This window comes from Callithrix jacchus, chromosome 11, assembly GCF_049354715.1.
Source record: "Callithrix jacchus isolate 240 chromosome 11, calJac240_pri, whole genome shotgun sequence".
Taxonomy (NCBI): Eukaryota; Metazoa; Chordata; class Mammalia; order Primates; family Cebidae; genus Callithrix; species Callithrix jacchus.
The window spans coordinates 36,435,047-36,449,545 of NC_133512.1; the positions used below are offsets into that span (position 1 = coordinate 36,435,047).

Consider the following 14,499-nt stretch of genomic DNA (forward strand, 5'->3'; position numbering starts at 1 on the left):
AGTTAATAATTATGTCTATCTCAGAAGGTAACTGAGTATTAAGTGAATAACTATAGAGCTATCATTTTATATAATGACATTAAAGATGTTAAAGTATCCAATAACTATGGAGTGGAAAAAAATACCCTTTTTTCTAAAATAGCCATTTTGTGACTTACTGGAAGTGTATTGCAATGGGAGGTGAAAATATCAAAATACCTTTTAGAGAAGATTTCTATTGTTTTGGAAAATGACCTGGATGAATTCTTTGGTCACATATATGAAAAGTAATACCTACACATTAATTCTGGATAAAACAAAAACCTCCAAAAGTAAAATCTAATGGTGAAGACAGAGTTGTTAAACTCTCTTAGGAATATAAGTTGGCTGTCTCTCTAACTAACCTGTGATCGTTGATGTATTGCATGAAAATCCTTCTTTAAATAGGGATTTGTACCAAACTTTTGTTAGCACAAACCCCCATAGGCCAGTACCCAGACTGAATTACATATACCTTGGGAGCTGTGAGGTTCCCCACCGAAATCAGAGCACACTCAGGAGGGGTAAGGGGTCTCATGAAAGAAATAAACGCTGTCATATACTGCGGTGCCTGAGCTGTCTGTACAGAGGGAGTCAGGGCTGCTGGAGAGACTCCTTCAGGTAGCCCCCAAACAATAAGCATCCCAGGAGATAGAATCCTAGGTGTGGAAAGAAATTATTATCCCAAGAAAAACACTCCATTTGAGACTTTTGAAAATCACTCCTCCCCCCAAGCTAATCCAATAAAGCCTTGTCAAAAACAAAAGCCTGGGCATATGGCTCTACTATGCTGTAGAGATAAGGAGTCAGTACAGAGAGGAAAGGCAACCTGGAGAAGTACATCAGTTATGCATCCAGCAGGAAATGGATGTCATCCCCAAATCAGGATAATAAGGGAAGGATCAATAAAAGGACTAGTTACAGAAGTGTATGCAAGGAATAGAGAAAATGAAAGGGACAGTACCATGGCAAGAGGGTAATAACAAGGAATGTTTATTGTACCCATTCCTGGAGGGAAAAGAGAATGAAAGACTGCCAGAACCTCAAGGAAAGAACCTTGATGGAGAGATATAAGAAGAGCTGTGACCTGCAGTTTGAGGGACAGAACCATCCTGACATGACCCTGTTGGGAAGAAGAATAAATAGCCTGACCTCACTCTCCTCTCTCCTTCTCACTTCCTGCTAGGATTCTTCATTGGCCCAACCAACCAGGAGCCAGAAGGCAAGGAGCTCACTAATGTGATCCATACAGGGCAGCCCCTGGGGCACAGAACATGGTGAGATGAATGGAAAGTATGTTCACAGGGGTAAACAGGTTTCTGACATAAGAAACATGCCAGGCACAAGCATGGATTCATTGGCATAGCTCAGTGATTCCTACAGTTCCGAGTGGAAATGCTGGAGGTGACAAGTTACCACCAGGGTGAACAGTAGAAACTGCAAGCATTTGAGGAGTAAGCAACTGGGCACAATAAGTTGCTCTAAACCAAAGCACTGCAACTGTTCTTGTATGCGAAGTATATATGCATGAAACACGTAAAACCTAAGTGATTTCTTTTTATATAAGCGCTCCATGTAAGCTTTCATTATCTATTCACTTAACGATTATTTCCTGAGTTCTTAACATGTTGAAGATATGTGAACCAGGTAACAACCAAGTAAAAATGACAAAGGTATTCCAGTGCTTAAGTAATTATCTTTAAATTAGCCTGATTCCTTAGCCTGAAATTTAATTGCTAATACCGTCTTCAAGTAAGCATATATTTAGAATTTTATACTAAGATTTTAACAAGATCCATGCACAACTTTAAAAAGCACTGATTAAAAAGTGGGCAAAGAACTTATGTGAACATTTTACCAAGGAAGACATACAAACAGCCAATAAGCACATGAACAGATGTTCAACATCACTAATCATCAGGGAAATGCAAATTAAAATGAGATATCGCCCCATACCCAGGAACATGACTACTGTTAAAAAAAAAAAGGAAAATAACAAGTGCTGGCACAGATGTAGAGAGATTAGAACCTCATACACTGTTGGTAGGAATATAAATGAGTAGCAGCTGTGGAAAAAATATGTAGTTTCTCAGAAAATTATTAACATATGATCTAGAAATTATTCTTCTGGGTTCTACCCAAAAGAATGGAAAGCAGGGTCTTGAAGAAATGTTTGCACATCCCTGTTTACAGCAGCGTTATTCACAATAGCCAAAGGGCAGAAGAAACCTGAGTGTTCATTTATAGATGAAGGGGTGAACAAAATATAGTATATATACACAATGGAATATTATACAGCCTTAAAAAATGAAATCCTGGGCAGGGCGTGGTGGCTCATGCCTGTAATCCCAGTACTTTGGGAGGCCGAGGCGGGCGGACCATGAGGTCAAGAGATAGAGACCATCCTGGCCATGGTGAAACCCTGTCTCTACTAAAAATACAAAAATTAGCCAGGCGTGGTGGCATGCGCCTGTGGTCCCAGCTACTCAGGAGGCTGAGGCAGAAGAATCTCTTGAACCCGGGCGGAGGTTGCAGTGAGCCGAGATTACGCCACTGCACTCCAGCCTGGCGACAGAGTAAGACTCCGTCTCAAAAAAAAAAAAAAAGAAATCCTGCAATATGCTGCTACATGGATGAACTCTGAATACATTGTGCTAAGTGAAATAAACTTGCCGCAAAAAGACAAACACTGTATGATTCCATTCACATGAGGTACCTTGAGTAGTTTAATTCACAGAGACAGAAAGCAGAATGAAGGTTGCCAACAGCTGGGAGAAGGGGAGAATGAGGTGTTATTGTTTAAGAGATAAGTAAGAGTTTCAGTTTGGGAAGATAAAAAACTTCCAGAGACGGATGGTGGTGATAGCTGTGTAACATGAATGTGCTTAAGCAAAAATTATCAAAATGGTAAATGTTACATACACTTTACTACAATAAACGAAAAAGAAATACTCACGGATTCCAGCCCAGATCTTGTGGGTTCACAAACAGAATACCAGCTCTGGAAACAGTGGCCGGGGTTGCGCTCCTTAAGTGATGTATCTCAAACAGAAGCCTCATGGAGGGAGTGAGGGCGATGCGCTCATTGCTGGCGAGGGTCAGCACCTGGAGTGAGTAGCACAGTGGTGTACAGAGGTGCACTGTCACCCATGGGCAAAAGCAATGCTGCGAACATACAGAAGAAACAAGTACTTTCCCTACCAGAATTACCACAGGCTGTGCACTCAATGTCCTGAATCAGAAGTGCAGTCTGAATAAAGATCTAAGCTCCCCTCTGAGATCACCTGATTTAGCCTTGAGGAATAAACTCACCTAAATGGACTTGTAAATGCCAACCTTCAAATAATTGTAGTAATTTCATTACTAAGCTAAATAAAAGACATTTATTGTAAAACTTAATCACATGAAAAGACCTGTATACCATAAAAGAAACCTTTAGAATCTGAAATGCCACAATTATCAATTGTCCCAAGACACTCATACAAGTATAAAGATCCCAAACCTGTATTTTATGATGAACAGTGTCTCAGTTGAGAAAGCAGTAATTACTGTTAATTTAAGGGGGTTACTAACTCTCTCCTGGAGTAACGATGATTACTGATCTCTCTGCTGACCCCAACAAAAGACCCTGTGTTGCTTGAACGCTATCTCACAGACCTGTACCATCACCTTTATTTTTGCTGAGAAGGCTGGATTCACTGTGGCAGGAAAAAAAAAAAAAAAAAAAAGCTTGGGAAAACTTTATTTATTTATTTATTTATTTTTTTTTTTGAGACGGAGTTTCGTTCTTGTTACCCAGGCTGGAGTGCAATGGCGTGATCTCGGCTCACTGCAACCTCCACCTCCTGGGTTCAGGCAATTCTCCTGCCTCAGCCTCCTGAGTAGCTGGGATTACAGGCACGCGCCACCATGCCCAGCTAATTTTTTGTATTTTTAGTTGAGACAGGGTTTCCATGTTGACCAGGATGGTCTCGAGCCCTTGACCTCATGATCCACCTGCCTCAGCCTCCCAAAGTGCTGGGATTACAGGCTTGAGCCACCGCGCCAGCCCGGGAAAACATTTTAACTCAATCCATAGCCAGAGGAACTAGTTACTTTCAATTATCATATGTCACAAACTAGTTCTTTCATTGTCTAAGTATTCACACTTAATCAAAGATAAGATATAAACTGGGCATGGCGGCTCACACCTGTAATACCAGCACTTTGGGAGGCTGAGGTGGGCAGATCACAAGGTCAGGGGTTTGAGACCAGCCTGACCAACATGGTGAAACCCTGTCTCTACTTAAAAATACAAAAATTAACTGGGCATGGTGGCACATACCTGCAATCCCAGCTACTTGGGGGGCTGAGGCAGGAGACTTGCTTGAACCGGGGAGTTGGAGGTTGCGGTGAGCTGAGAGTGCACCATTGCACTCCAGCGAGACTGTGTATCTGTCTGTCTGTCTGTCTATCTATCTACCTATCTAATAATTTATGGCTACCTCTTAGAAAGTGGTAATGCTAAGATGTATAAACTAAATTCTTAGATTTGCATCTGAGAGTTCTCAGTAAAGGTGGCTGAGTTCAAAGAAACAACGAGAACATGTTCCTTGAAATTCTTTAATGGTGAAATTAACAAAATTATCAGGAAAGCAACACTTATTGAAATGGTAAGTACATAAAGAATACCAGGTTAATGAGCAAAAATTAGTATTAACATCAACAGGTGAATGAAACTCTTAATACACTAGGGATGTTATATTTAAGGTTTAGGACTGAAGTTTTATTCACCTTATTATCGTCCATTACAGTATTGAGTGATTCAATCCACATGGGATCAATATCTCCATCCAGGACTATCCATTTGGGTCCATCGTGCTTAAGATTTGCTTGTTCTCGCAGAATGAACGAGAAGAGACCTATAAAGTAACAGTAAACAATCCTAATATAGAATGTAGTTGAGTGCTGCTTACTTCTACCATAGACTGGTGTTACTCATCTTGGAAGCTCTTTTATTAACTAAATAAAAGCGAGTTTGCTGCCTCTTTCTTGTGGGCAGTGTGGAACTCCTTTTGAGCCACACATGGTTTCCAAATCCAGCTCTGTTATTTACCAGTGTGCAAGCTTCACCTCCCTGAGAAGGAACTTCCATGACTGAGCTTCCCCATATGCCAGACAGAGATAACAAAACCTTCTGTCATGAACAGCTGTGGGGATTTACAGAGGTTAATGTACATAAAACTCAAAACTTACACCAAGCCATGATCCTTCTTCACACACATATGTTAAGTATCCATTTAAGATCAAATATTTGTTTATTTCACCTTTCTCCATTTTGCTATAACAATTTTCAAGGGCATAATTCTGAAGCTAAAGCACTCAGAAGCACTGTATGTCTCTTACAGGACTGTGCACATTGGGATAATAACACATCATTCCTTAACAGGATGTATATACAAAACCATTTTACATCTGTAGTCCTTTTTGCCATTATACATATCTAAGCATTGTGTATTTTATGTGACATATTTAACAGCTGTTAATTTTTCAAGCTCTAGTATAATTAATAGCATTGTGAGTAAAACTGCTTTGATGCATGTATGTAGAATGTTTCCTTTATGAAGCATTGTGTGTCCAAAGTGACAGTATCTAATGGAACCTGCCACCATGATTCACAAAGCAGCTACCAAACTTTTCTAATAGTTCCAACTTTTTCAGCCTAAACAGATATGGTTCTCTCCCTGCCACAGTTCTTTACAAAAAGACAGAAGCGACGCTGAGACAGTAAAAGCTTTCCCACAGAAAATGGAGTGTTCACAAGAGGAGAGGATAGAGAATGATGAAGGGTGTCCTGCTTTATTATTCTTTTTAAAATTTCAACTTTTGTTTTAGGTTCAGATGATGTGCAGGCAGGTTTGTGGCATGGGTATACTGTGTCACACTGGGGTTTGGGATACAAATGGTGCCATCGTCCAGGTAATTAGAATAGTACCCAACAGGTAGTTAGTTTTTCATCCCCTGCCCCTTTCCTTCCCTCCCACCTCTAGTAGTCCTCAGTGTCAATGGTTCCCATCTTTAAGTCCACATGTATCCAATGTTTAGCTCCCATTAATAAATGAGAACATGCAGCATTTGGTTTTCTGTCTCTGCGTTAATTCATTTAGGATAATGGCCTCCAGCTACATCCATGTGGCTGCAAAGAACATGATTTTGTTCTTTTTTATGGCTATGCAGTATTCCATGGTGCATATGTACCATGTTTCCTTTATCTAATCCACCATTAATGGGCACTTAGGTTGATTCCATGTCTTTGCTGTTGTGAATAGTGCTGCAATGAACATATGAGTGCATGTGTCTTCTTGGTAGAACAATTTATTTTTCTTTAGGTATATACCCAGTAATGGGATTGCTGGGTTAAGTGGTAGTTCCATCTTAAATTATTTGAGAAATCTTCAAACTGCTTCCCACAGTGACTGAACTTATTTACATTCTCACCAAGTCTATAAGTGGTCCCTTTTCTCCACAGACTCACTAGCATCAGTTGACTTTTTAATAATAGTTTTTCTGACTGGTATGAGATGCTATCTCATTGTGATTTTGATTTACATTTCTACCTTAGATCTGCCATCAGAGAAGTCCTTTCTGATGTGACATTTGACCAGATGCTAAAATAACATAAGGAAGCAAGTCATGCAGGCATCCAGAAGAGTGTCACTGATGGCAGGAACATGAAGAGCTGAGGCCCCACAACAGGATCAAGTTCAAGGAACAGCAATGAAGTCAAAATGAATGGATTATAGTAAGTGGTGGGAAGTGAAGTCAGGGATGGTGGGATTTGGGGACAGACAGGGATCCAATCACATAGAGCCTTATAAGCCATGGAAAGGGATGGATTCTTAAGGCGATTGGAACCCACTAGAAATCAAAAGCAGAGAAGTAACATTTGAAGCCTTCTGTCTGCTGTAGGTCAAATGAACTGCAGGGAAAACAGCAGGAGGAGGTGCCCAGCTGCTGTAGTACAGGTGAGACATGATGGTGGCTTCAACTAATGTGGAGAAGGTGAGAAGAACTGGAATTCACATACATTTTAAAGATAAAGCCTATAGGATTTGCTGTGAGGTTGGACGTAGGGTGTGAGATGGAGAGAGGCCTCAAGAATGATGCCAAGGTTAGTGCGTTTATTGTAATAGGAAGTCATAACAGATTGTCATAAAGGGACCTTTTTGTTTACAAATACTTTCAGGGCAGGAAATATGCCCTACTGACTTTTGTCCCCCTCACCTGGAATAATGCCTGCCTGAACTTCAGTCAGTGTCTTGTATCAGGTACTTTAGAGACATTCCCTGAGGCACTCATGTGAACTTCGCTCCTGATTTACAGGGAGCCCTGACATAATTGACATGGGATAAAATACAACAGCTCTGAGTGCAATTCTGCTGAATGCAAATCAAGTACTTATTCAAATCTAGTTTCAATGTATACATTATAAATGCTGTTGTGATCTGCCATATTTCCAATAATGCCACCATATAAACAGTAAATCTGTGACTATGACTAAAATTAGCTCATATTGAAAAATGGCTCTCTGGAGAGAAAAAAGAAAACTTTAGCACTTCTAAAGAGGAAATACTACTTACCATCTTTCCATTCTCGGGTAACATGATGTATGAAACCAAAGAGTTCATCTGTTGTCACGGCTTTAGGGTTTAAGTCATTCCAAACCGGCTTCCGTTTCATGTTAACATATGTTTGGTTCAGTGTTCTCAAAATCTGAGGGGAAGAAGAACCAAATAAATTAATACTAACGTGAGGCAAACAGAAAGTTAAAGATTTCTGACGGGTTTTTCTTATTCATTATATGTTCCTAGATGTTCTGTGTGCGCTAAGATTGAGAAGGAAAAACTGCACATATGTGCATTTCCATTACCATCTTGAAAAGCTTCATCTTACAAATGCTCAGCGAGACAGAATCAGCTCACTGGATTCTTTGAACCATTTAGACTAAAAATCTCATTTGAGATTTTTAACCATGTGTGCAAAGTGCAGGGCCATACATAAATAAGCATTCATGTTGATTATAAAATCTACCCTGCCTGCATCAGCAAGATTGGTATTTCTCAAAATGTAGCCCACATCAGAATTGTTTGGAGGGTAGTAAAAATACAGATTGCTGGGCCTATTTCAGTAGGTCTGAGGTGGGGTCAGTAATGTGCAGTTCCAACAAGGCATCACGGATGCCAATGATACTGGTCTGGCCATGCTTTGAGACTCAGCGACTTAGGGCAGTGGTTCTCAGAAAGAGACTGCCTTGACTTGGGGGAAGAAGTGGGAAAGGGCTTCTGGGCATCTAGTGGATGCAGGCCAGGGAGGGTGCTCAATATCTTTCAGTGCACAGGATAGACTCCTACAGTGGAGCTATCCAGTCCAGAATGTCAACAGTGGTGAGGCTGAGAAACCCTGATCCTGATAATGGAGGAAAAGCCTTGACAATGAGAACTCACAGAACAGGTGCTCAGTGTATGACTACTGAACTAATTGATACTTTAACTCAAATACCTGCCGTGACTCTCCCTTTTGCTCTCTTTGAAAAGCCATGACTTTCGTCTTAGGTATTTATCATGCTGAGCTACTCAGAGGGGTTTTGAAGAACTGATAAACAATTGGCAAACACTTTGAAATGGTAAGATGCTAAAGAATGTCACCCTGAGCTGCAGTGCTCTGGGTATCTTGGCTTGCGAAGATGTTGAGTAGAACAGAACTGGCGAAGACTAGATCAAAGAAAGTAAATGCCTTAGAATATTAAGCTTGTATTTTTAGAAACCATTCATCTACTGGAAAGTATAGAATTATCCTTCCTTGAACTGTGGCCTACATCTGTAACTTACTCTAACAAAATAATTACAGGTCTATCAGTTATGTACTTTAATATTTCATTTATCATATTCTTCACTAGAAAAATCTCTATACAGAGATTGTTTTTCTCACAATTTTTCCACTTTGGGCTCTGATCTAAATACTAGCAAATTCCATATACTGCCATGCAGTAAAATCTCACATGCTCAATCTGATTATTTTTAGTTGTTGGCTACCAAGTATGTTTATACCCAAGCATCCTGAATTAAAATGCATGCAGTTCTGCCTATACCGTCTGCCAACCAAGAAAATAAGTATGTTGCCAGGACTGTCGGTAAGATAAAACAAAATCAAGCAGTGAACTAAAAATGGGGATCATAATACCCATAGTATAGCATTGTTGTGCAGAATAAATCATACACAATGCACCTAGCACAGTGCATAATAGGTACCTCAAAAATGTGGTTTTTGCCATTCCCTTTTATTTTTAAGTTTTGTTTGGCCATATAGAGGGTTACATTTCTAAGGGAGTACTGAAGGAAAATATTTGGGTTTGTTTTTCTTAATGATTTGGGGAGGAAAGTCAAGAATGACTTGGAAAAGATAATAGGTATGATAAATGCGGCTACAGCCAATGAAATCCTCCAGCCAGATATCTTATTCCACAGTCTCTTAATATGTTTATCTTTGATAAAAGAATCCAAGCACAAATGTATTGAAAGGTGTGTAAGGCAGGAAGGCATCCATCAGAATGCCCGTATCTGATGCTAAACATCTCATGTGGAAAGCTCAATCTTCATCTTGGCTTGCTTTTCCTATGTCAATGCAATGCTCTATTTGCTTCTCATTCTCCAGCCCCCAACCAATATCAAGAAAAACAATGTTAATTGATCAAGCAGCAAGATTATAATCTCAGATTCTGAAACAAAATTATGGTGGGCTTCATGGAGGGGAATTCTTTTGAGGAGCATTGCAAATAGACCAAACCACAATGACAACAAATGTTCTTTCTATGGCTGAAAGTTATTAGGCAATTTACTATACCTTACTCTTTCCTGTGCCTGCATTTCCAACCACGAAGACCGAGTGCCACACAGCCAACAGTTCCTCGAGCTGGACAACCTGCAGAGCAAACAGTTGGTCACGGGTTTCCTTTAATGAGTTGGTGACAAAAAGATAACCTACCCATTTTTGCCCAGTTCTTCCTTCCTTACACCCAAGCCAGCCCCCACTGACAACAGTATGTTCAGAAAAAGTTCAAATAGACCGTAAGTGCAAAGTATAGTTTCTCCTGAATCTCCCACGTAGACCACAGGGATGAGACTGAAGCTAAACCTTGATTTTATGCAGTATTCAGTATATGGCAGGAGTTATTTACAAAAATCATTAACTCTCCATGAAGTTTTGAACAAACATTGTAAATAGCTAATCACGCTCTATAACTGAGTAATGATTTATATCCTATAAAATATCTAAAATGGATAATGTATATAGTGTCTAATGTCCATGCATTCACTGAATTCAAATTGAATATTAATATACCCAAGCCTTTGATATGTTAGATATCTACCTAAGTTATTCTCAAACATGTTGTCATTCTTCCCTCATTAAAAGCATGCACTAATGATTTTACTTTCAATAATCTCTAAAAAGGAGGAAAGAACAAAGTAAATTTTTAGTTTATGTCTCCAAGAACCAACTTTTGTAACCTAATTAAAAATATGCTTACATTTAAAACCTGTGACAATCGTATCTATGTTTTCACCTTACAGAGTGGGGCTACTAAAATATTTACTAACGTTTACTAAACACTGCCATATGAAAATGCTTGAAAGCATATAGTGAGATCCTATGAAGGTTAGGGTACAAGTTAATATCTTGCTTTAGTATCAAATAGCCACAATTATTTCCACTGACATCCCAATAGCTGCCATGAAAAGCAAATGCTCCTTTTACTTTCAGGATGAAGCTCTCTTCAGGCTGCAGGCGGAGCTCCAGGGTAGACTGCCTGACCATCTGTTCAAAGTGCAGCGTCCTCCTCCGGGGCACATCCAGGGCTGGAAACAGGTCACCGACCAGGCCCAGAAACACTGGGATGTCGTCAGTCACTATTTTAGGCATATTGAAATCCCTTAATGCTCTCATGAGTACCTAGAAAAAAACCATTTAATACAAAAGCCAATACAAGGTCTAACACACCTAAAAAACTAAAGATGTTTGTTATTTTTAATCCTAATATGGGAAGCATGAGGTACTGTTCTCCATTAAGATGGCATTCTATTAATAGGGAGGTTAAATGTCTAAAATTGATATATCAGAACATGAGAAGAGTGAACTGATACAATGGACATCCCTTAGAGTAAGAACAGCAAGGAGGCCTTTTCCTTCCCGCCAATGATCTGTTTTGATCTTCAGGCAGAATCTAAGGGCATTCTCTCTTGAATCCTCAAACTCCAGAATTTAATCAAACCCATCAGATCATTTTGGCCACAGTACTCTGAGAATTTAAGAATGAAAATCTTAAACATTTTTAGATTTTTTGTTGTTTATTTATCTTGGCTGAAAGGCAAAGATTTGAAAAGCAGTAACTCAAACATCAGGATAACTTTTACAGAAAGAGCTAAGCATTTCAACAAAAATAAAAAAAGCAAGAGAACAAATAAATGAAAGAAAATTTGCACCTAGTACTAAATTATGACTAAGAGGAAAAGAGAAAAATATTGACAAAGAAAAGTAGAAAATCACATGATAAATATCCCTCAGTTTAAAAAAAGACAGTACATCAAGGTTTTTTTTTGTTTTGTTTTTTTGCTATTTCTCAGGTCATACTGCACATACACATGGTGATACATATTTATATGATTTGGACTTGTGCCCCACCCAAATCTCATGTCAAATTGGAGGAGAGCCAAGTGGGAGGTGACTGGATCATGGGGCGGATTTCCTCCTTGCTGTTCTTGTGATAATGAGTTCTCAGGAGATCTGCTGGGTTAAAAGCATGTGGCACTTTCCCCTTTACTCTCTCCCTCCTGCCATCATGTGAAGAAGTTCCATGCTTCCACCTTGACTTTCTCCATGATGGTCAGTTTCCTGAGTTCTCCCAGTCAGGCTTTCTGTTAAGCCTGCGGAACTGTGAGTCAACTAAACCTCTTTATGAATTATCCACTATCAGGGAGTTATTTATAGCAGTGTGAAAATGGACTGAAAATGCATATGCATTGCTCTCACTACTTATTTAATAGGAAAAAATGCATGATGTGTTATCATTTCTTTCCAGGAAGGACAGCAGAACATTTCACTAGTAACTCTGACCAACCAACCAAGCGTTTCACAGGTGTTAGGAAACTACCCTTCCTGTTTCGTTCTGCATGCCCATCTTACATCTCATGAAATGGATGTACTTTCTCCCATATGTCTTCACTGACTTTCCAGGATTAATATCCCAACTCAATCAGATTTCTTAAATGTTCCTCAGAGGAAATCAAACAGTGATTACTGAATTATCTGATTATAACTGTCAAAATACTTTTTGTGGCGGATATTTCAAAAGTACTTATACAAACACATGTCCTTTTCCAGATTCCCTTCTTTGTACTCAGAAACACTTGTGACCTCTTATAAGTAGTACCACTCTTCAACTTTCCTGCATTAACAATAGATGTTATGCTTGTTAAAAGTTGTGCTATGCACACCCCAGCATCCAGGCATATACTTTCACTTCTGTGAAACTGGCCAGTTACTCACTCAGCAAAATCCTATTAGCATTGTAGTACCTGATCTTCGGGTCTGTTTCTGTCTCCTCGTTTCAGAGAGCCAGCCACAACCAAAACAGATTTAATAGCACGAAGTCCCCAATCATAATGATCCTAAAATCAAAACAGGTTGATTTTCTCAAAAACTGAGGGAAGAGGATTCTCATCCCAGAGGTAAGAGCTGAAAGTTTAAAGAAAGCAGTTCACATAAATATACACTTTAATGATTCAAAATACCATTTTCTTTTCCCCTTTGAAATTGTGAAAAACCGTGTCCCCATAGTGTTGTCCTGTTTCTTTCACCCGTTTTTCTGCCTCTGTCAGCAAGTCTCTCCTTTCTGTAGCGCTTAACTGCAGCATTTGCGGAAGGCTCCGTCCGCCTCCCTTGCTGGAGTCTCTCAACAGACAGGCTAATGCAGTAGCTCAACAAATTCCATGTCATCTCCAACCTGAAGCTTATTTCTCCAGCTCAGCTGGTTTCACCAAGGGCCCTGATGTTCTACCTCTTCCCAGACTTCAATCTCTAATGGCCCTAATTACTCCACTTCCTAATCACTCAGACACTTCAGCCTAGATGCTGGCACATAATATAATAAAAACCGTGTCATGAGGATTCAGTTATATTTTTTTGAGACTTCAACATTATCCCTAATGAATATTCCTCCCACAGGCTCTGAGTTCCTGGAGGATCTCAGAATATCACTTCTGAGATTGGATACAATTGCAACTCCATGCTCCCTGGGTCCAATTACATTTTTTTCCCTGGCCTTTTCTCAGGATAAACTTATTTCCCATATTCACCATCTCCTTGGGCCTAGCACAGTGTACGGCACAGGGCGGATGCTCTGTAAAGGTATCCCGAATGAACCAACTGCTTACACAGGACTGGCCTTCTCTCTTTTGCTGTCCACCTATAATCTACATAGTAACAACCTTTCTCTCAAATGTCTCTCAGCTGTGTCTGTGGGAAAAACACTTTACTTCCCAGAACCTCAGAATCATCAGCTATAAAAAGGCAGATAAAAGCACCCACCTACTTTATAAGTGGTTGTAGGAGTAAAGTGAGTTAATGTGAATACAAATTGTGTGGGCACTGAAACAATATTACATGTGTAAATATCCTATTTACTCCATTAGTGGATAATAAAATCAATTTAGTAGGTCTCGACCATCATTTTTGTCTGTAATAAAATAGACAGAATGAAATGTAAAACACCAGGGTATGATGCAAATAAGGGCAAAAAGTGGCTGGGTATGGTGGCTCATGCCTGTAATCTCAGCACTTTGGGAGGCTGAGGTGGGTGGATTGCTTCAGCCCAGAAGTTCCAGACCAGCCTGGGAAAAATGGAGAAAATCCCATCCCTGTAAAAAATACAAAAATTAGCCGGGTGTGGTGGTGCATGCCTAAAGTCTCAGTTACTTAGGAGGCTGAGGTGGGAAGATTGCTTGAACCAGGGAGATTGGGGCTGCAGCCAGCCATGATCACATCACTGCACTCCAGTCTGCATAACAAAGTGAAACCCTGTCTCAAAACAAACAAACAAACAAACAAGAGTAAAAAATCATTTGAAAGCCACTGATGGAGTAGGATGAGGCTTGAAGAGGAAAAGGAAGAGGAAGAACCAGTTTTTTTCATACTTTAAGCTCTGGGATACATGTGCAGAACGTGCAGGTTTGTTACATAAATATACATGTACCATGGTGGTTTGCTGCACCCTCAACCTGTCATCTACATTAGGTATTTCTCCTAATGCTATCCCTCCCCTAGTTGCCCACAACCCTGACAGGCCCTGGTGTGTGATGTTCCCCTCCCTATGTTCATGTGTTCTCATTGTTCAACTCCCACTATGAGTCAGAATAGATGGTGTTTGGTTTTCTGTTCTTGTGTCAGTGT

General features: G+C 39.8%; 1 protein-coding gene across 1 annotated transcript in view; it reads right to left on the reverse strand.

Moving 5' to 3' along the window:
- Positions 1-14,499, reverse strand: part of DNAH11 (dynein axonemal heavy chain 11) — a 426,042-nt gene that overhangs the window by 184,737 nt on the left and 226,806 nt on the right. Inside the window, exons 37-42 of the mRNA XM_035253682.3 lie at positions 12,627-12,719; positions 10,810-11,004; positions 9,898-9,975; positions 7,638-7,770; positions 4,792-4,919; positions 2,975-3,123 (exon numbers count right to left, since the gene is read on the reverse strand). Of these exons, the coding sequence (XP_035109573.3) occupies positions 2,975-3,123; positions 4,792-4,919; positions 7,638-7,770; positions 9,898-9,975; positions 10,810-11,004; positions 12,627-12,719 (776 nt within the window). The remainder of the gene's footprint in view (positions 1-2,974; positions 3,124-4,791; positions 4,920-7,637; positions 7,771-9,897; positions 9,976-10,809; positions 11,005-12,626; positions 12,720-14,499) is intronic.